A 23304-nucleotide genomic window follows, 5' to 3' on the forward strand; every position below is an offset into this window, starting at 1 on the left:
TTGCTGATTTTTATAGTCAACTGCTTACTTTACCATTTGGACAATTAACGAAAGTTCTTTAGTGAGACTGATGTATAATAATGGGCCATTATAATCGATAGCATGCCTCTGTAAATAAAGAAAAATTAAAAATGACGTAGATATCCGTCAACACCAAAAGTAAACAATTCTTGCATACATATCAACTACTACCGGTAAAACACTTTTGTATACAGAAAGTGAACAATCTTTGAGGTCATGGTAAAGGACTGCGAACGATAGCATTGTCTAGCCGCCTAACTAAAAGTCATTTTTTGAAAGTTGTCTAATTAAAGTTAATTTTTTATAATAATGTAAACATTTATGTATATTTTCATTTAATATAAACGATTTGGTCAAATAAAGAGAGATAACTTTGTATTTTGGGTTAAAATAGCTCATTTCATAATAGAAAATAATGGAAAACGGAAATGTTTTTTAAAACATCTTCCCCCCCCCCCCCCCCCCGTGAAACAAAAATTCCTTTTGAGGGGTTTTAATTATTGTTATTTAGCATATTTTTACCAGAGGGTTTGTTGTTTCACGGGGGGGGGGGGGGGGGACATATGTCTACAGACCGCAATACATTCCAAAAGAAGAAGTTTGCTTTGTAAATTTTCGAAAACTAATTTACAGATATGAATTAATATGAAATTTTACTTTAATATATATCGTAAATATGTTATTATTCAGTTTTTATGCACATATTGGCCGCTAAATAATATTTTCCTCACTCATAGAGACCGATTTCACTGAATTTTTTTTAGACCCCGTGTTAGCAAAACTTTTGTTTAAAAATGAGTAATTTGATTACAAATTTTATTTTGATATAAATTAATTAGGATTTGATTATACTTTTTAGTAGAAAACTTAGTGTTTGAATGTCTGACAGGAATTCCGAAATATTTAGATATGAAATCTAGGCGGGAAACGGGCGTTAGCGTTCACAGTTCTTTACTAACCATATATAAGAAAATGTAAATAAAAGTAATAGAAAAAAACAGACAAGATATAAAACTTAAAATTGAACACATGAAACTCATCTTCATCCTCAAACATGAAAAACTCAGGTTCCGAAACTGTACATATAAAATTTTTGATTTCCAGACGTTTAGAAATATACATGTATTACGTTTATGTCACTACTGAACAACACTTGCTATGAAACTTACATGTACACTGAACAACACTTGTTACGAAACTTATATGTACAATGAACAACACTTGTTCGAAACTTACATGTACATTGAACACTTGCAGGCACGTAGCATCAGGGCCCCCCCCCCCCCCCCCCCCCCACTTTTTCTCCCAGCAAGAAATATTTTTAAATTTACATGTAAGAAATTGAATTATCATGGAGTTGGCCCCCCACTTTTTTGGGAGTATGTAAAAAATTGATATGAAAATTGCCCCCCCCCCCCCCCCACTTTCAAATACGATGCTATGTGCCTGACTTGTTACGAAACTTACATGTGCAAAACTCTTTTTTAATAAAAACTTGAATCACTAGACAAACTCTGTCTTACAGATTAACATATTATCGCCGACTTTGACTTGTGAAATATTTTCTCTATTGAGTGACCATGTCTCCAGAGGTACAGCCACAACAAATGCCACTCTAGTCTCAACTGCAGCAACAACGGCAAGTAACTTCTTCAGAATCTCCTCTAAACTAGCAGACTTAAAATCGAAGTCTTTCACCAACACTGACGCTTGCTCCTCTCGTTTATGTTTCTGGTAGTACGACATTGTCCAACAAAACACATACTCTGAACCAAAAACTCTGTTAGCATGTTCGTCAATCTGTTTTTTCTCTAAAGGATTCTTTTGCACTAACAGTAGTATCTGTGGAGCATCACTTTGCTCAGCCTTTCGTGGTAGGTTAGGTCCACTAGCAACATAGACTGGAATACAATTGAATCATATTTTTCTGATATTCAATAATTTTAAAATGCCAATCTCAATTCCATTAGATTTTTATGCAAAGAAACTCAGTAATAATTCTATTATTTTATTCAGTACTCGTAATCAACTTTTATCAATTACAGGTTGCTGAGTTATCATTAGTTATCAGTAATAATACATTTTTTATGGTTACATGTAATCGTTAATTAACAAATCGTGTGCACCCAATTACTGTAAATAATCTTATTTCAACACGTCTAGGCAACCTCTGATTTTGCCTAGCGATAAGATTCAAACTTTGAGGCCCAGGTACAAAAAATCTATCATTTTAGAGTAATTTCAATTCGTTAAAATCATTTCGTGTCTATAATTAAAATCAAAATTTGGGGCGCTCTGGAAAATAATTCAACGAGATTTTAGAGCATACTAGTAATCAAGTTAGCACATTTTTTGGCGCATGTAAAATTAATCCAAATTTGATGTTGTAGAGAGATTCTAACTCTGAGCGCTCGTGAAAATACGCCATAGTTGATTTCACTTCAAAACTGAACAAACCGATTGTTGGAATCTGCCTTAGTTGATTTTAGTGCAAAATTGGGCAAATCAATTTTAAGGCGCTCGTGAAATTAATTCATATCTAATGTAATAATTTTTACTTAGGGGCGCTCGTGAAATGTATTTTGGCGCTGAAAAAAAATTGGGGTGCTCATGCATGGGACGCTTTGGCTTTAGGGCGACATGACAGTAACCCCAGTGACTGATTACCCCAGAGCGACTGGCCACAAAGCTTTCACCATCCCAAACTTTGAAATACAAAACTGTACAAATTGTAATTGCTATTTCTTTTCTAGTTTCAAGTTTCAAAAAGGTAAAATTCACAATTTAACAATTGTACACGGATAGGCATCAGTTTCTAAGTTGAGCTTACAACCTCAAAAATTCAAATTAAAAAAAAAACTATTTTATTACTCATGAAAATTATAGTGTAAGCTGTGGCTTCACCACTTATTTTGAAAATAAATTTTAAACGCCTTCACGCTTAAGCTGATCAAGCTGATATACGAAATAAAAAAAAAGGATTTCAATAGTTAGGATCCTTATCCATGAACTCGTACAAGTCATTTAAAACTGTGCATTTTTTTTAATGCACAAATACTGGATCTTCAAATATAAAGCAGTTTTTATAAGCTGATACTAAAAGACTATTCTCCTGAATTTATTCGTGATGATAACATGTACCTTCACATGCACATTTTGCAGACTTCATTCCCTCTTCAGAAAAGCCACTACCTGTCAAATCAAACCACACAAAAAAAATGTAACACATGTCCAAATTATGATTCATTTCAATGGAAAAAATGATCGAAATATAATTTCAACTGTACTATATTTGGCATGTGGCCAGAAAAGGGGCGTGTTCAATAACATCATGTGATTGCACTGTATGAGTGATAATACACAGTCTGCAATACATGAAAACAATCGTGTGTCAAATGATGTAAACTACATGTAAGGCACACAAGCAGCATTAATTTTGCATAGTATTAGACAACCAAAATATGAAATGTCAATACCAATTACATGTGTAATTGTATAATAAATTCAAAAAATAATCATAGTAATTTAAATGGAAGCAGTAAGGAATCATTCCTAAACTTTTCTGGAGGAATTGTCATGTTGTAAATTTTGAATTTACTTGGTGGGTGTAAATACAAAATTTACAACATGACAGAATGTTAATAGCCAGTTTGTGATTAAACCTGTCATACATCCCTTTAGATTGCTAAAAAAATCATAATTGAAATTAATCACATAGACCTTTTAAATTCTCATACCTTTAGATTTTTTTAAAGCAATTTAACAACACACACCGATGTGAGATGATGGCTAGCATTACCTTTAGTGTCTTCCAAATGTGGTTTTCTTGATTCTTCAGAACACTCCTTGCCTAAAAAATATAAATATTGAATATGTGCAATGAAACATAAACTATGATATTGGTACATATACAGTACACAGTCAGTACAGTGACATGTGATAGCGAGAAATGTACATGTACCATTTATCATTTATTATGTCTAATAACCATGGGAAAGAAAACTAAGAAAAAAAATTTGAATGTTTTATACATGTGTAAATTTGGCATAAAAATTACGGTTTATTCCCACGTAGCTAAAAATCTGAAATTCTTATTCCCACCTAGCTAAAATTGTGATTTTCACACCTGAGTGAGCATTGTGTATAGTCTGTTTTAGGTGTGAACTACCTGTATAGAAATCACCTGTGATATATAGTTACATGTATATATTCTTGACAATAAACATTAATTTTGATTTAAGATCTATCAATTATTGAAAGGTTAAATATTTATAAATTGAAAAAATAGAATAAATTTAAGAAAAAATAAAATAAATTTTATAGGCCTGGCAAGCAATTGCGTAAATAAACAACACACCACAGAAATTGATGGTTTAATTAGATCATATGAAACTTCAATCAAACTAATGCTTGATTTAAATGCCATTAAATTTCATTAAATGCTATACCATTAACTATCATACATGTACATTAAATGTAGTTTATGTGTGTTCTTCTAAAATGTAAAGGTTCCCAGCCCAGTCCATCATACAAACATGATCTTTTTGAAGCATATATAAAAGCAAAATAGATTTTCATAAACAAATTTCTATCTATGACACGTTTCAGTATTGTAAGTATATTCAGCCTCTTACAAGCCTTTTCATGTATATTTGTTACAATAGTATATGATAAGTCTAAGTTCCATCAGCCTGAAAATGCATTCCTAAATGTACATGAGCATTTGATTTTTTTTTATATAATCACCACCGTAGCCATGGTGTATCCTGTATGATGTGATAATTTCTCTGCTATCTTGTAAAATTAACATTAATTGTTTTTCCGCTATTAGAATCAACACCCCAAAATTTGGACCATATAATTTTTATTTTTTTCAAGATCCTCAATATTAAGGGGCATAGAAGGGGTAAAAATGTCATTTTCAACAATGGCAAACAGAAATGTATCATCAGCAAAAAATCTAATGTTATTTAATATGCCATCAGCAGTATCATTAATATATGTCAAAATCAAAAAAGGGTCAAGCACTGATACTGGCCCTTGTGGTATCCCAGATCATTAATTTCAATCTCAAAACCCCTTTACAATGGTATAAAGAGACTATGTAATACATAAACATTTCTAAAAAAGAGATTTTCTAATCAAATAACAATTATCCCAGCATGTATAGTTTTATAAGTAGATGAAAAACCTTCTAAATTCACTCTATGTTAATTGTCTATCGGTAAGATAAGCTTCAATCCACCCCAGGATATTTGCAATAAAAAAGTAAATTATAACTAACTAACATGCTAAAATATTTATGTACATGTATATGATATTCAAAATAAGTTATAACTGCTAAACAGAGTTTGTTGTTGACTGTGATTGTACATGTATTTAAAATAAACTTTGATGCAACTATGTCTGTTTCCCCTCTCCTCAAAAGAATGAATATTGAGTAATTTTACATACAATAAAATTTAGCTACTATCCATCATAAAACAAACCCTTTTAATAATCAAAATTTACTTCTATTACATGTATGTAAGTTTTTAAAATTTTGAACAAAATCTTAAAAAATTGCCTGGTATTTTTTTTTTATTTAAGGTCAATAATTGAACAGACTATAGTTCACCTGTAATTAATTTCCTTTGTTCTTTGACACCCTTACCTGTGCACCATTCCCACTTAGCTAAAATCAGTCACCCAGAAAAAATTCAGAATTTTAGCTAAGTGGGAAGACACCAAAATTACTTACTCATAAGGCTAGACTTTTCTGTAGAAGCGTTTTCAACTTTATCATCTGAAAAAAGTAAATGACACAAAATCAGGAGGAGGCAACATAAATAACTTCTTCAGCTCATTAAATAGTAAGAAATTAAAGCTTTCAAATCTGCATGCATGTGTGTAGAACATTAAGATCTTTACTTTTATACCTTTTAATATAATAAAAACTATAAAGCTTTTCAAAATTTGATAAAGGTTTCCAATGCAAGTTCATTATTTTATCAGGAGGTGCAATAGTTTTAAAAAACTACCGATATATCTGAAATATTTTTTTAATTATTATAAAACAATGTCACAAATATTTACTCACTTTTTAGACTACATTCATTTGAAAGAGTATTTTCACAATCTTTATTAACTAGAAAATGAAATTAAAATCCGATTACATATATGGGGTTATTGCCAGAGACATAAATAACATTCATTATTTAGGTCTCTGGTATTGTGTAAAAAGCTAGCTCTGTAGACCTGTAACTATTTTCATTTGGCTTGTAAACAATGACTCTGAAGACATATTAATGGAAAAAAAATCAATCAATAAATATAATTCATTTCCCTCTGATTATCAATATTCAAGTGGAGGGGTTGTTGAAATTATTTTGGCAGGGATATATTGAACCCTCTTTGCTTTTCAATTCATATGACCTACCAGGATGTCACCTTTACCCTCATCTGGTGGGTAAAGGACGTACAGTACCAGAAATCTTAAACTAATCTTAAACTTCATAACTTGAGGTCAATGTCATAGCAAATTACTGAAATCTTTGTCTATAGGAGATACCTTATGTGGGAATTTTTTGAAAATATTTTTTGGTATGGGGGGTTTTCGCACCCTCATGTTACTTTAAAACAATAATATATGAATAATTAAATATTGTACTCACCTAGAACTTCTTCTTGTTCTCGATTTATGTTAACCTTTTGTTCAACACGATCATTCATATAATTTTCTAACATGTCTAAAAGGAATAAAAGTAAAAAGAATGTACAAATAAAGAAATATTTAATGAAAACCAATATTTATTATATTTTAAAGCAATATGAGCTGTATTTTTTAGAATTTTATTTTGCTGCTAAAACCTGCTAGTGTGATAATACTGCATATACATGTAACTTAAACTTTTATGATAAATAAGAATTGAAAAAAATCATTGGTTTTTGTCAAAGGAAATATTTCTCTTCTAAGGAATATATAGCAAATCCATTTTTGTACAGGACGACAATAATTCAATTTTGGTCCAAATAAGGCTTCTTACCGGCCTTTTCCACAAAAATATGGCTAACAGAAATTTAAAAACCATGATATTTTTGTCATCTTTTTTGACATTTTAGTAAAAAAAAAAAATTCAACATGAAAAATGCAGCTCATATTGCTTTAAAAAGTAGTTTTTAATGATAATATATAACATTTACATTTGTGATTCACAACACTTCAACTGCTTCACATGACACAAGTCTGGCAGTTATTTTTGCAGTTCTAAGTGACTTTACAAAAACTACTTTTAAATCACAAAAACATACTTTTAAAAAAACTGAATTAAAAAAGGATGAAATAATAGAGCGTAGATATTCAAGTTGGCTGATGAAAAGAATGTCAATGATTTAAGATTGAAAAGATGCCAATCTACATGTATAATGGTAAAATGCACTTTATTGATTGTCAGAGTGATGACATGACTTTAAATTTCACTTCAAACATACAAGACAATTACAAATTTTTAATATAAAAAAATTCAGAAAATAAAAATATATGAGGGAGGTTCTGTTTTCTTTACTTCCACTTATTGAGAGAAAAAATGGTTGATATTTTATGAAAGGCAACTACCATCACTATAAATTTTGAAGATACCATTTTAAGTAGTTCTTTGAAATGTTTAAGTAGTTTAAGAAGGCTGTATGGTCTACAGATTAACCATCAGATCCGCCTTAAATTTGTAAGCACGATTTTTTTATCCATAAACTATCATTTAGTAAAGAAAAAACCAAATACTTGAGCTTTATAATTTGAACATGTTTCTATATTTTTATACAGAGCTCTATGTCTAAAGGAGGTAAATATAGTCTAAAAATGGCCACGACCATCAAGCCTTCTTAAGTACATGTTTATTAATAGATAGATTTCATCGAGAGTCAGTTAAATGTGCAAGTGTACAGACCCTGAAACGTACTACTACACCACACGCTCGCTGCACGCTCGCTACACGCTCGCTAAACGGTTCACACGAAACGCTGAACGGTTTACACGAAACGCTGCACGCTTTGCCCGAAACGCTAAACGATTTACACGAAACGCTGAACGGTTTACACGAAACGATTCTCGCACGAAACGATTTGCTCGCTTTTCACACGCTTTGGACACGCTTTTATCCTGATCGATTCGGGTCCTCTCGGATTTTTACCCTGGCTCTGTTAGTAAGAATTAATTTTAAGAAAACACGAACTAATAGAAATATTGATATTAGAAACATATATGTACATAAGTATTGAATTGATGGATTAATTTAATTTGTTACTTATATTTAAAGCAAAAAATTATTTATTCACAGAATTAGCCAAAAATACATGTATTACTTCTATAAATATATTTATTGCTCAAAAGAAATATCCATGATTCTTATTAGTGCCGTAAATAATAAAAAAATCCAGAGAAAAAAGTTACCGTAACACAATATTCAATACCAAAAATAAAATCCGTATGATTACAAACTGAAATCGGTTTTTCAGTTTTCGGCGGGATTTGATTTTTCTTCTCACATTGATATTTTTATTGGTTTCAGAGAATACGATGTTAAAATACTAACTGTAAATAAACTTGTGATTATTTACATTGATAATTTTGAAAGTTATGTAAAATATAATTAGTCACATAAGTTAGAAAAATGCTATAAAACAACCGACTAATTCTGTTTATGTCGAATCATTCGCGTAAATAAATGTTCCGTACATAATATCACAGAGAAAAATCAATGGATTAAACAATAAAGAAAGTTGTCATTTCTATTTCGGATTTCGGAAAGAACAAAAAATAAAAAATGATTTAGATTTTTGTCTCAATATTCGTATACATAACCAGCGCCCCGCATAACAGCGTACAATATATCTATTATAATCTATTTGAATTAAGTACCATGCATATAAACTCCCATAATAATTAATTGCATATGTACATTTTAGGAAAATTTCAGTGTGTTAATTACTTATTGTTTTCCGTTATCAGTGTTTAAATAATTAAAATAATAACTTGTAGAAATATTTTAAATCGGGATTCAAAAGAATTTACTTCCCGCATTTCATAGAAATGAACAGTATATTTTCTTTCTATGTTTACATTTAATTTTGTTCAAATTAATGTTAAATAATCTATCATTGAAATTGTGTGCATCATCAAATACTGATTCCGACTAACTTGAAGTTATTAAATTTCTATTGGCTATTGACAAAAAAAGAGACGCGTGACCATCCAATGAAAACGAATACACAGAGTTTGATTGACAGGTTCAGCCAGGTGCAGGTCTTACCCGATGTCCGAGGTTACATGTATGTGTACTGGTTGTACACAGCCGAATAGTCTCAGTAACTAGTCTTCTTTCAATACGCGTACTTTTCTTTTGTTTGTTAAAAATTAATTCAATTTTGTAAAAAGATAAGTATATCATTTCTTATAGATTTTTTTCACGAGAATATTTCAAAGGAGGTTTGCCAATCAGTTTAAAGTAATGTTTAACACGAGCGCTATTTTGAAACAATTAAATTTTCAGAGAGTTCCGAATGAAATCTGATAAACGTTTCACACGGATCTCGCACGCTTTGCCCGAAACGATTTACACGCTTTGCCCGAAACGCTGCACGCTTTGCCCGAAACGCTAAACGGTTTACACGAAACGCTTCACGATTCACACGAAACGCTAAACGGTTTACACGAAACGCTAAACGGTTTACACGAAACGTTTCTCGCACGAAAGTCGCACGCTTTTTTGGTGTAGTAGTACGTTTCAGGGTCTGTATATTAATATGCAGTGTGTTGAAAGGATCAACAGCAAAGCCTGTTCATTGAAAATATTTAACACCCCACACATCTAAAATTTTTATATCTTGAAATTCATATCATGCTTATTACAAATTCGAAGACCAAAAATGTCACAGATTTTCTTACTGTCTTGGAAATATCTCAACCTGTCGAATCAAAACACAAATTGAGTTTCTTTTTATCATCTTTCTCATATCAACTATGCAATTGCATTAAACTTTTGCCAGAGATTCCTATGTTTGTTATTTGAATTTTCCATCAAAACTTTCATCACACATTATCCATCTGATTTTAAAAAAGGTAATGATTTAATTAAAATTAAGATATAAATACACTAATACAGGCGAAAACAGACATAACGTTAACAAATATGGAATCACTTAAATTCGTGGGGGCAATTTTTGGTGGATTGTGTTTTGTTTGCTTAATTGTGGGGATCCGATGTAATTTTGCAGATTTTAAGTTCCAGTATGAAACAAAACTCTCCATTGATTTGTTATCATCAAGGATGTAAACTCATAGGGGAGGGGTACCCACAAAATACCATATTAATTGAGCCACCATGAACTCTAGGGATTCTACATCACAGTAGTTTTGTATCATCTGTGTTGTCCAAATCCTCCTTACCCATTTCTAAATACAGTCAAACTTCGTTATCTCGAAGTAGATGGGACTGTTTAAAAACTTTTGAGATATCCAAGTATTTGAGATATTGAGGTTAAAATACTTTAAAAATCAGTGGTTGGGACTTACAAATCACTTCTAAATATCCATTGTATTCGAGATATCAGTGTTCGTGATATCAAAGTTCAACTGTATTAAGATATTATTATTTAAGTTAAATATCAAAAATGTATGCATGGTCATCATAGCCATCAGTGGATTGGGATGACTGTCTTCTTCTACTTACCATGGTTACGTGATTGACCTCGCTTTCTCCTTCTGCACACTACAAGTACAGTGATTCCTAAAATCAATACCAGGGCTGAACAGATTCCACCGATGATGTATATCATTGTATTGCCATGGTCTGCATCCTTTCCACTGCCCTTCATTGAGGTGGTGCCACCAACAGTTGATTTATTTCCTCCTGTCTTGTCTTTGGGGCTATAAATGAATGGCATACTGTAATCTGTTGTTAATGCTTGCTCAATGATAGTTGATCTGAAATAATTATACAGTATTTTTCACAATTAAATTAATGCTATATGTCACATTGCAACAAGATTATAAGATATGTAAAATGCACACAGGCAAAGGGAGAGAACTATAATTCACCTTAGTGTTGTTGTTGGCAGTGTTTCCATTTTTGTTTCAAAACAAACTGGATCTACAATATTTCAGAAAAAAAGATTTATGCAGTTCCATGTGTTTGTTAAGTTTGAATGATGACCATTATCTTATTTTTATTCCAGAACTGACATGACATTTTTACAGCTTTTGAGATGTTTGTAACTTTATCTTATTCCTACACAATATTCTGAGTTTCATATCATATTAAAAGTTCTTCAACAAGTGGAGCCCTTATTTGGCTGTCTTACATAGGAACACAGAGTTGGACCAGTAAGTAGATTGTGGACAAGAGGGTGTTGAACACTCAATCACGTCAATTTTGGACATCCGGGAACTGTATACAGGGCACATTTCTGCAAGAATCATGAAATATTAAAATTATTAGACCTAAAAACTGATAAGAATACACAAAACTAATTACTGGCCAGAAACACATTTAACACATTTTTTCTCAAAACTTTAAGGAAGTGATAACATATTTTCATTAACAGTGTTTTTACAAGGAACATGCATCATGTTTATATGACCTTTAATACATTGGGTTGATGGATCCCGGACGGTTTGTTTTAATCTGTTCCAATAAATTTGGAAAGTTGGATTTCAAATTTAAAGAGGAAACATGCAATTCTACATATTCTAGATCTCTTTCTACATTCTAATGAGACTTATCCATACCTCCTTCTATCCATACTTTGGCCAGACATTGTTCTGTTATCACATTTTTTTCATCCTTCAGACAATGGTAGGAGTTTGGTAATTTACATTGTAGTGCCAGTGAGGCCCTTTCCCAAGCATCTGCAGAAGTGGGGCACTGGAGGGATACTGTGACATCATAAGTCAATGATGTCACAATTACAAAGGTGAACCAATACAACCCTCTGTCCATATTCACTGGGACATGCAATGAACAGAAAAGATTCCTGAAACCATATATACATATGTATATACAATAAAACTCGGTTATAGCGAAGTCCAAGGGACCAATGGATTTACGTCATTATATTTTTGTAATTCGTTATATCCATAAAACGAATTCTTAATAATAACTATAGCGAATTCACTGTATACAAGTTTCATTTATCCAGAATACAATTTTTGCTAATTGAGGCTTAGAAGGAAAATACATTGATACATTTAAAAATCGAATCTTAAGGTTGAATAACACACCTGGAAAAAGTCACTCAAATTAACAGAAAAGTTTTTAATAATGAAAGATATAATGATATTAAATAAACTGTACAAATGTCAAATAAGCAAAAATTTGCAGTTTAGGGATAAAAAATTAATATCTAAAATAATTATTCTAGTAAGTAACAACAACAGCCACTGCGGGATTCGAACTCGGGACGTACGGATCACAAGTCTGACACTTTATCCACTCGGCTATGGAATAAGTTAAGTTTCAGTTCATAAATTCCTTTTGATAAAACAAAATGTCGTTTCGATCAGCAGTCAGCCATTTTGTGATGATGTGTTATTCCACCTTAAATTGAGGAATTTATGCAAAAATAAATTCATTCAAACTATTATGCTAAATGGTATTGCAAACCTTTAAAACTGTAAAGAAAATCATTAAACAAGAGGCCCATGGGCCACATCGCTCACCTGAGGAACAATAGGTATCATGATAAAATCAGCTTAATGGACTCATAATACAAACAATCTGGACAATGTACAATAATACATGTAGAGACTGTATAAATAAAATCCATTTTTCCCCCTGCATATTCTTATGTTTATAATCATTAGTCCCTTTTCTAACAGGATGATTTTATAGTCATATCACATGTTGAGTATTGCAGTTCTCAAAAAGATCCTTAACAATTGTTTATATATGGGATATAAAGCTACATCAAACTCTGAACCTTCTTGTGAGGCTGAAGAATTGTCCTGGAGCCAAAGTCTTAACAATTATAAAAAATCATCTGGCTGATTAGTTTCAGAGAAGAAGATTTTTAAAGATTTACTTTATATATTCCTATGTAAAACTCTAACACCCAACACCCCCATGTGGCCTCACCCTACCCCGAGGGATCATGATTTTCACAACTTTGAATCTACACTACCTGAGGATACTTCCACACAAGTTTCAGCTTTCCTGGCTGATTAGTTTCTGAGAAGAAGATTTCTTAATATTTACTCTATATATTCCTATGTAAAACTTCGACCCCCCATTGTGGCCCACCCTACCCCCAGCAATCATGATTTTCACAATTCTGAATCTACACTACCTGAGGATGCTTCCACAGAAGTTTCAGCTTTCCTGGCTGATTAGTTTCTGAGAAGAAGATTTCTAAAGATTTACTCTTTATATAAATTCCTATGTAAAACTTCGACCCCCCATTGTGGGCCCACCCTACCCCCGGGGGTCATGAATTTCACAACTTTGAATCTACACTACCTGAGGATGCTTCCACACAAGTTTCAATTTTCCAGGCTGATTAGTTTCTGAGCAGAAGATTTTTAAAGATTTACTCTTTATATAATTCCTATGTAAAACTTCGACCCCCCAATGTGGCCTCACCCTACCCCCGGGGGTCATGATTTTCACAATTTTGAATCTACACTACCTGAGGATGCTTCCACACTAGTTTCAGCTTTCCTGGCTGATTAGTTTCTGAGGAGAAGATTTTTAAAGATTTACTCTATATAAATTCCTATGTAAAATTTCGACCCCCCCCCCCCCAACTGTGGCTCCACCCTACCCCCAGGGATCATGATTTTCACAACTTTGAATCTACACTACCTGAGGATGCTTCCACACAAGTTTCAGCTTTCTGAGGATGCTTCCACACAAGTTTCAGCTTTCCTGGCTGATTAGTTTCTGAGAAGAAGATTTTTTAAGATTTACTCTATATATTCCTATGTAAAACTTCGACCCCCCAACTGTGGCCCCACCCTACCCCCAGGGGTCATGATTTTCACAACTTTGAATCTACATTACCTGAGGATGCTTCCAAACAAGTTCCAGCTTTCCTGGCTGATTAGTTTCTGAGAAGAAGATTTTTAAAGATTTACTCTATATATTCCTATGTAAAACTTCGACCCCCCATTGTGGCCCCACCCTACCCCCGGGGGTCATTATTTTCACAACTTTGAATCTACACTACCTGAGGATGCTTCCACGCAAGTTTCAGCTTTCCTGGCTGATTAGTTTCTGAGAAGAAGATTTTTAAAGATTTACTCTATATATTCCTATGTAAAACTTCGACCCCCCATTGTGGGCCCCACCCTACCCCGGGGGTCATGAATTTCACAACTTTGAATCTACACTACCTGAGGATGCTTCCACACAAGTTTCAGCTTTCCTGGCTTTCTGGTTCTTGAGAAGAAGATTTTTGAAAAATTCTCGAAATTTTTCATTAATTTCTAATTATCTCCCCTTGAAAACAAGTGTGGCCCTTAATTTTCACAACTTTGAATGTCCTTTGCCTAAGGATGATTTGTGCCAAGTTTGGTTGAAATTGGCTGAGTAGTTCTTGAGAAGATGTTGAAAATGTGAAAAGTTTACGGACGGACGGACGGACGGACAGACGAACGACAGACAAAATGTGATCAGAATAGCTCACTTGAGCTTTCAGCTCAGGTGAGCTAAAAAGTGTTAAATTTTGTTACTATTCAACTCTACGGTACTCTAAATCAGTTCGCTATATCAGTAAATTTGTAATATCCAAATTCGTTATAACCGTAAAATTTTGCAAAAATTTTTACCAGGGATTAAGAAAAACTATGCTTTATCCTAGAATTCACTAAGTAAAACAAAACTTGATGGATATAACGAATTACGCTTATAATGAAGCAAAATCGCCTGTCCCTGACACTTTGTTATAACTGTGTTTTACTGTATATCCATGTTCTTACTAAACGAGTTTTAATGTAATAGTATATTTATTAGGGATGTCAACGAATACTCGATGAGTACTTGACTATTGCTCAGCCACATCGATCATTAATTAAAATTTTCTTAGTCGATTACTTGTTATAAATTGAAGAAAAATATTCAAAATAATCTTTATCTTCATGCGGTACTTTTTGGCTTCAAATAAAAAGAATAATTTTCTCCTCTTGGCATTTTTGATCATGTTACACTCTCTATTCCATCAAATGGGTGTCCCTGGTGCTATTTTAAGCAGCTAAAAATTTATCTCTTTAGATGTTGTAGATCAAATTATTATTCTGAATAGAAGTACATGTACTTAGGCTGACATATTTATGAAGAGATCAATTTGTGGTTCTTATAATGAGTTTTTTTTATTAAATTAGATGTTTGTATAATCAAAAGTTTAATCAAATCAGTAATCATCTATAAGCGTTTGTTTTTATAATCATTAAATTTGAATGTTGATTTGGCAGGGGACAATTACTTACCATGAAACATAACACATTTGATTTGCTGATTTTAATAAGATGATATGGAGCTTAATTAAGAGACACCAGGGAAAGAAAAAGCTCAGATATTAGATAACGGATACTTAGATATACCTGGTTATATTTCTTTTATTTATTTGAAATCAGATACTTCTAATGCTTATTATCATTAGTTTTTAAATGGTGATGAGTTTGAGATATGGTGTATGTGACAGTAGCATTATTTGATTTTAAAAAGTACACAGAGTTTCAAATAAATCAATGAGCACTCCACTATCGCTCGACCAAAGGCTCCAATTAACGACTATAAGCCAACTTAGTAAAATTGTCATCCCTAATATCATGAATATATAATAATATTAATTTTATTCATGCATTTTTCAGATCTAAATAGACTGATCAATAAATGTTATCCAAATTGCAATTAAGTACAAGACCTTACTCACTTGAATATTAAATCAGCTGGTACAAATACAGCAAACAAATGATCCAAATGAATGAACAAGAACTGAAATCGGAAGAAAGACAATTACTCAATCAACATTGAATGTCCCTATTTCATGTTTAATACTGGATTTTGTACAGTAACATATCTTTCAGTCATGTATATACATGTCTTTTATATGTAGCTAGTACATAAATACAAAGTAATAAATAATTTAACCCAAATATTTATTGATTTATTTTAGGATATTAGTTCTTAATTTAATCTTAATTTTACTACGTACTTTAATAAATTGCCTTGGAGAGAGAGAGAGAGAGAGAGAGAGAGAGAGAGAGAGAGAGAGAGAAATAAAGTTAGGTTAAAAAAAGTTTATTTGATGAGCATATAAATCAAAACAATTTTGCAATTAAAGGTTCTTATTGTCTAAAAATAGATCAATAATATTCTATTCCCATGCACAGTAACTAATATAAAGATCTGATTGTTTGAAATAAAACATACCTTTAGTTAGCCAAATGAATCAAATCAGCGAGTACATGTTACTTATATATATTAAGTATGTTGGTACAGTATGCTGATAGTTTTCAGAAACTGTCATGGGACGGTGCAACTCAGTCATCATAAATAAGTTGAACTGGAAAAATAATGTTATGTTGACATTTTGAGTACATTTCATTCATCAAGCTGCATATATACATGCATTTATCAGGTCCAATGCAATCATTGGGTTTAGCTATGTAGCTTGAATTACCTACACAGCTTTAAAACAGACTTGTACCTCCTGAAGAAGGCTTATTTACCTACTCAATCATACCTTTTTTTAATTGAGCATTGCAGGTACAAAAAGTTGCACTTTAAAAATGCAGTAATTTTCAACTTCAATATATCAATCAATAAATGATAATGAGAAATAAAGTCAAGATAAGTAAAACCTAGCCATGAGTTTCACCCACAACCTCACTTTGTGAGCAAAACTAATGGCTAGGTTTTGACCTTATTTCTCATTTATTGATAAGACTGCAGACACCTGTGCATACCCAAACAATAATGTTAGAAATGCATGTTTGCAGAAATGCAGTGTTGTTTTATAACTACAATCCTTCTGGGTTGCTTATTCAAAATTACACAGTACAAATATAGGTTGGCAGCTAGTTCCTTGACCATGCCACTTTTTGTCTGTTAATGTTTTAAATAAAAAAGCAATATTGCACAACATTAAAAGTAAAGTCTCTTAAGCCATTTTTACTTTGTTGTTAAAAATAATTTGTCCAAAAAATTCTGGTGATGACGAGTCTGAGTAAACATGGCCATTTTGCGAACTCATTTATGGCCAACTACTGTAGCTTTGAATTAAACATACTTCAGGTATGTAAATAAAGCTATGCAAGTAATTCAAGGTACAAATTAGCTAAGTCTAGTGATTGTACTGGACCTGTTTATAATACATACATATATACTGTATGGGCCTTAGATTGATCACTGTAAGTGCCTGTTAATTCTGATAATTATAGACTTAAAATACCTGCAGTATACTATAGCATTGAATCATGATTTTTTGAAGTAAACACTCTCATAACTGCAGCAGTGTGTGCATACAAATTGAGTAACGCGCTTTAGCGCGTTATGAAAATTTGTATGCACACACCGCTGCAGTTACGAGAGTGTATACTTCAAAAAATCATGATTTAATGCTTATATTTACATTTTTTTTAACTTCTTGCCTTGTCTGCAAATGTGATTCATACCTTAAAATTCCTATCTTATCCTAAGGGTAAGTTAATATTAATGGAAGAGCCACAGTAACAGCCATAAGCGTGAACTTTGATTTTCACTTGTGACGTTGCAGTTTACAGCGTTCAACGTTTGTGACGTCATAATAAAACTCGTCAATTTGACCTTTGACTACTTGTTGCATTTAGAGGCATTTAAACATCACGGAATTTAATGGAAAAACACAGTAGAATGTAAATATATCGTTATATTTACATTTCACATATATTTTGCATTTAACGAGGCCGAGTACAGAACGAGTACGCACGCTTTCGCGCAGCGTTTCATTTGTATTGTGACGTCATCTTTTTGCTTTGTTGACGCCATGGCGTGACAGTTTCAACTGCAGATATTCAGCGAAATTTGTTGAAAATAGCTCGTTTGATGCATAAAATTGAAATTATTTTGTAGAATAAACATAAATGTCTTGAAGTATAAGCTTTATATGGGCTCGGGTCGAAAACGTGAAGAAGGTTCAGCAAGCCTAGCCCTCTGTCACGTTTACTTAACCCGCCTAAACATATAGATTAATTCATATATTTCAAGACAGTAACCATATATTTTATATTAATGACCCTTAATATGTGATGTTATTTATTTATTTATAACTTAAATATGTCTGAATGTTTTATAATACTATAAAGATCACCATTTCCGCCTTTGTCAAATAAAAAATAGCCATAATCCGACAAATCTGGGAAATTGGGCATACAAAAAACTACTTTGATAAGACCCCTGGAACAAACCAGGAGGTAAAAGGTTTTTTTTATTTGACCATTTGATGCCTTTTAGCAATAAGTTTAATATGTAGACCAGAAAAAGAAATCCCTAGGGCAGAAGTTTTAAAAAAATGTAAAAAATGTGCAAAATTGATACATTTCAAGCAAAATCCCATAGGGTCCTATGTTAAAAATTAACAAACTTTTAGATGACCCCTTAAACAAACGGTGTGGTAAATGTCTTATTTTTTAATCTTAAAATAATAATTATAGCGAGCGCAGCTCGCCGGCGCGCAGCGCCGGCTAGCGAAGCGAGCTCTAAGAACCAGTGTGCGCGGGAAAAAGAACGAGCTAAACCTACAGTTCATCAAACAAAATTTTTTGTCTACGTCCCATGATGCTCTCTAATGTTTACACCCGTGGTGCTATGCCAAAAATGGCCGACTTTTAACTCGTAATTTACGGTGACTTAAAGTTTGAAGACACGTTTTGAGTACCGCATATGCTTTGGCGAGACTCAAAAGATTTGTTACATGCTTCCATACCTTCGTATTGAGTCGAGAAACGTAAACAAAGACGAACAAAGTCAAGGATGACGTCACAGTGCACTCGCGCTATATTTCCCGCGAAAAATTTCGAGGTGGATCAAACATCTGTAATGAGTGTACTGGCTATTTCAGTATAGTCTGCGATACCTGCCTCATTGACATATGATTTGTTTTTAATCTTTTTTTAATATAGAGATTTTATATATATATATATATATATATAAACTAGCAAGGGCCATACTTTACTGTCATGTCGATCCATTTTTAAAGTAATTGTGCATGCATGTACCGTGCAGTAGGCAGGTAAGTATATGAGTAGGGAGGAAATAAACAATATGACATTTTGAACTAAATAAAAAGGAATAAAATGAAAAAATAAACAGGTAAAAAAATTATGTAGATATTGCATATAGTCATACCATTAAATAAAAGTGGGAAATTACACACCTACAAACAGGTACCGGGCTCTCTCTCTCTCTCTCTCTCTCTCTCTCTCTCTCTCTCTCTCTCTCTCTCTCTCTCTCTCTCTCTCTCTCTGGGTAGGGGGTTGCGCTGTATATATCATAACCATTAAAATTAGTACATTTGGCATACTTATTGTAGAGCAATACTCTCTCAAAAATTCTTTGACGTTCGTTGATACCTAAATAAAACTATAAGTTGACAATGCAATGATGCAAGGTACAGTATGTGTAATTCTTGCTGCGCTCGCCAGAACGGTAGCACCGTAAAACATATTATCAGTAGAAATTCATGTAAAAAATTTCATTCAAAAATCTAGGGCAGAGCAAATTAGACCCAGCCTCGTTAAAGCTACTGCAGATGTAGCACCGTAACACAGACAGGGTACTAAAAGGTTAAATCACGAGTTTTAATTGTGACGTCACAAACGTTGAACGCTGATAAATACAACGTCACAAGCGAAAATCAAATATCACGCTTGTGGCTGTTACTGTGGCTCTTCCATTAATTTGAACTTACCCATAGGATAATACAGTAATTTGAGGTATAATTCGCATTTGCGTCAAAGGCAAGAAGGTAAAAAAAATGTAAATATAAGTATTAAATCCTTATTTTTTGAAAGATATAGTCTCATAACTGCAACGGTGTGTGCAAACAAATTTTCATAACGCGCTAAAGCGCGTTATTCAATTTGTATGCACACACCGTTGCAGTTATGAGACTATATCTTTCAAAAAATAAGGATTCAATACTTAATTAAACTACCTTAAAATTCGTTTGCATTCGATCTTCAAATATTTGTAATGCATACCATTTGTGATCAGTCTGATTTTAACATAGTCTAACTGTTAATAAAGAAATTACTTTCATTCTTTTAGAAAATTTCAGTATTTTAATACATCGACAAAGCACAGGCCTCTGAATTTTGTATCAATAAATGTACGGGAAGAGAGATATATTCCCTACTCGAGTATCTATATATACACCTGGTGTATTTATATATAGATAGGGTTTATATATATGTCTTCCTATACATTGAACGGTTTATTGGCATAATTATGCTATTTGCGCCATATCCCTATCTACTTTCGCTTTCGACCTTGTTCAAATAAACACTGTAACGAACGTTAAACTGAATCAGTAAATATATTTAAAACCGCATCTTATGATAGTATATAATACAGTGTTACAGTGTGCATGTTTGTGCATGCTATTACTTTCCAATGCAAACCCACCTTTCAATTTCCCCGATAGGGCTACGGGTATGGTGAGCAGTTTCGGCATTAAATCTTGAAAATTCACCAAAGCATCTCCTTTCCAGGTTCGTGTACTGTATAGTTTTGGTCTTTTAAAAATGAAAACGAATTTCAACTTAAACTTATACAATCATACTTTTAAACGTAAAGCAATGAAAACCATTTTGAATTAACCCGGGGGGGGGGGGGGGGGGGGGCTATCTCCCACACCCCTACCCCCCCCCCCATTTTTGTCGCAGCAAAGATTTTTCTTAAAAGTGAATTATTAAGTTGTCCCCCACTTTTTTTAGACCAGGTGAATAATTGACGTAAAAATAAGGAAACGAACAGTGAAAGGGAAGTTACAAGTTGATCTGGGTTTGACAAGATTTTTTGGACGAGCCCCCCCCCCCCCCTTTTTTTTTTCAAAATCGATGCTACGTGCCTGTACATGTACGTCATCACTCGTTTCAGTTCAAAGAGGAGCAGATAGCAAAGAATGATCGACATCATTTATGGTATCATTTGTTAATATCATAAAATTAATGTTTTACTTTTAGTAGGCAAAGTCAATTAATTCAATGGCATACGCATGTAAAGGAAAATTTTGAAGACAAATGCATAAAAAGGGTGTTTCTTATAGTACTGAACATGTAAATGAATATTATTTTACATGAAGCTAGCTGTCACTGCTTTACAAAGTAGTACAATCATAAGGCGCGATGCACGTGTGTGCAGATACTGAAATTTGCTGAATGCCTCATACGGACAGGGTTAGGGTTAGGGTTAAGGTCTCCCAGGGTCTCACTAAAAAGCGCCCGAGAGCGCCCGGGATAATAAAATAGCGCCCGAGGAGCAAAAATAGGCGCCCGGGAGATTATTTATGTTAGTTTAATAGAAATATGTTAAGATATTACTATTATTTCACATTTGCTTACATTATGTAACCGAGTGAGCGAAAGAAGAACGATAATTCCAGTATAAAAATATACACGGCTAGCAGAAACACCCCAATGTCTCATGGAAATTTTACATTAACAAAAAACGTTACAAACAATTTTAATCTAGGGATGAGGTTGTTTGCCGGTATCTGTTTACATTTTTTAAAACAAGATTTTAATTTAGATACCGTTGCCCAGCTCTTGCCACGTGGAGGCCGCCTCGTTAAGAGCCATAATTTTGAATAAAAAAATATTAAAGCCAAAGATTGCGTTGGATAAATAAAATATTTTCTAAATACCAGTTAAAAAAATATAATTTTACAAAAATTAAAATAAAACCAAATAATTTTAAAGAAATAAAGATGATTTAAAAATTAGGACTAAAAATAGAGAATAAAACGTTGATCTATGAAAAATTAGGAAAAAAATAAGGCTTGCTATTATATAAATTGAAAAAAAATCGTTATATTTTATATAATTAACTAAATCATTGAATAAAAATTAAAAAACACTTAATTTGAAAAAAAAATGTTTATTAGACATACTATGTACAAACTTCATTGAATTTGAAGTAAGTCGCGTTATTTTAATATGAATACATTTATTTACAAACATTTCATTATATACAATAAATGGAATTTGTAATAAGTTGTATTATTTTAATATAAATATCTACAAACATTTCACAATATACAATAAATTGTTTACATACCTTAGTGGAACGTCACTCAAATTTAATTGTAGTGGTCTTGGTACTTCGTATCCGCTTCTTCTGGTTTGGCTTTCTGGCAGTAGTTGGCGTTTTAGGGATCTTAAGGTTTCCATCTGATGATGAGATTTCTTTTTCCTTCCTAAAGGTGAATCTTTGAAATTTCTTCATCAGTGCGTCCTTTTCCTCAGCACTCTTTGTATTCCAAGCAACGTGGCTGACTTGAAATTTTCGTGTCCAATATTATACACATATATATCGGGTGGCAGTAAGTTTAAAATAAACATGGCAATAATTTGTACCACATTTCATATTGTTAAAATTATCTTTAAATCAATTTATGGTAAATTATATTTACCTCTATCTGTCATTCCACATCGCCCCAGTATAGCTTCGGAAACGAAGTCTTTAGTACAAGCTGAAAGTTGGTCATCCGAGGCACGATGGCGGATTTCAATTTTAGGTAGAATTTTCAGTTCTCTCCTGCATACAAACTTTAAGTTGTCTAGACTCCCCCTTGAAGCCTGAATTACAATAAATGCATTAAGATAGGAGTCAAGTCGTTAAAAATAGAGAAAAAATAAAGTTAGCTACAAGTAATAGCTTTCCAAAAAGCTTGCCTGACTAAACAAAATTATTCAATGGAAGCATGCATGAATCAATTAGGCTATCTTATCAGAAATGAATTTTTATTTTCGCTGCTGATCATAAATTTATAAATGGAAGGTGCAAATTTAAGACGAAATGTTAGTCTTTTCTTCGATCTAGAACATGTACATATATATCACTTAAAATTCATTTATTTTATTAATTCATTTTTTTAGGAATGCACACATATCATATAAGTACATGTAAGTTTGAAAGCTGGAGAGTAAATAGTCGTTTTTTTCAAATTGTATTTGTTATATTAATTGCAAAATCAACTGAAAGGCATTTTTTAAAAATTCCAACCTTATGAAATATGAGAGGGTATACAAACACGTATTGTGTTTGAATG

At 32.6% G+C, this 23304-nt stretch overlaps 1 protein-coding gene across 2 annotated transcripts; it reads right to left on the reverse strand.

The window, feature by feature from the left end:
• Positions 1-1469: 1469 nt before the first annotated feature.
• LOC128161798 (uncharacterized) lies at positions 1470-20757 on the reverse strand. Of its 2 annotated transcripts, XM_052825202.1 has the most exons (12): positions 20658-20757; positions 16425-16557; positions 15925-15986; positions 11786-12030; positions 11359-11463; positions 11096-11147; positions 10728-10981; positions 6675-6749; positions 6101-6148; positions 5762-5806; positions 3821-3871; positions 1470-1922 (listed from the first exon to the last, which is right to left on the reverse strand). In XM_052825202.1, exons 4-12 carry the CDS (start codon positions 11994-11996, stop codon positions 1525-1527), a joined length of 1239 nt encoding a protein of 412 aa, XP_052681162.1. In that variant the 5' UTR covers positions 11997-12030; positions 15925-15986; positions 16425-16557; positions 20658-20757; the 3' UTR covers positions 1470-1524. The 2 variants fall into 2 exon arrangements, with proteins under 2 accessions (XP_052681162.1, XP_052681170.1); XM_052825210.1 differs by lacking the exon at positions 6101-6148 and having other exon boundaries at positions 11786-12001.
• Between the last annotated feature and the right edge of the window lie 2547 nt (positions 20758-23304).

Source organism: Crassostrea angulata, chromosome 1 (genome assembly GCF_025612915.1).
Source record: "Crassostrea angulata isolate pt1a10 chromosome 1, ASM2561291v2, whole genome shotgun sequence".
Classification (NCBI taxonomy): domain Eukaryota; kingdom Metazoa; phylum Mollusca; class Bivalvia; order Ostreida; family Ostreidae; genus Magallana; species Magallana angulata.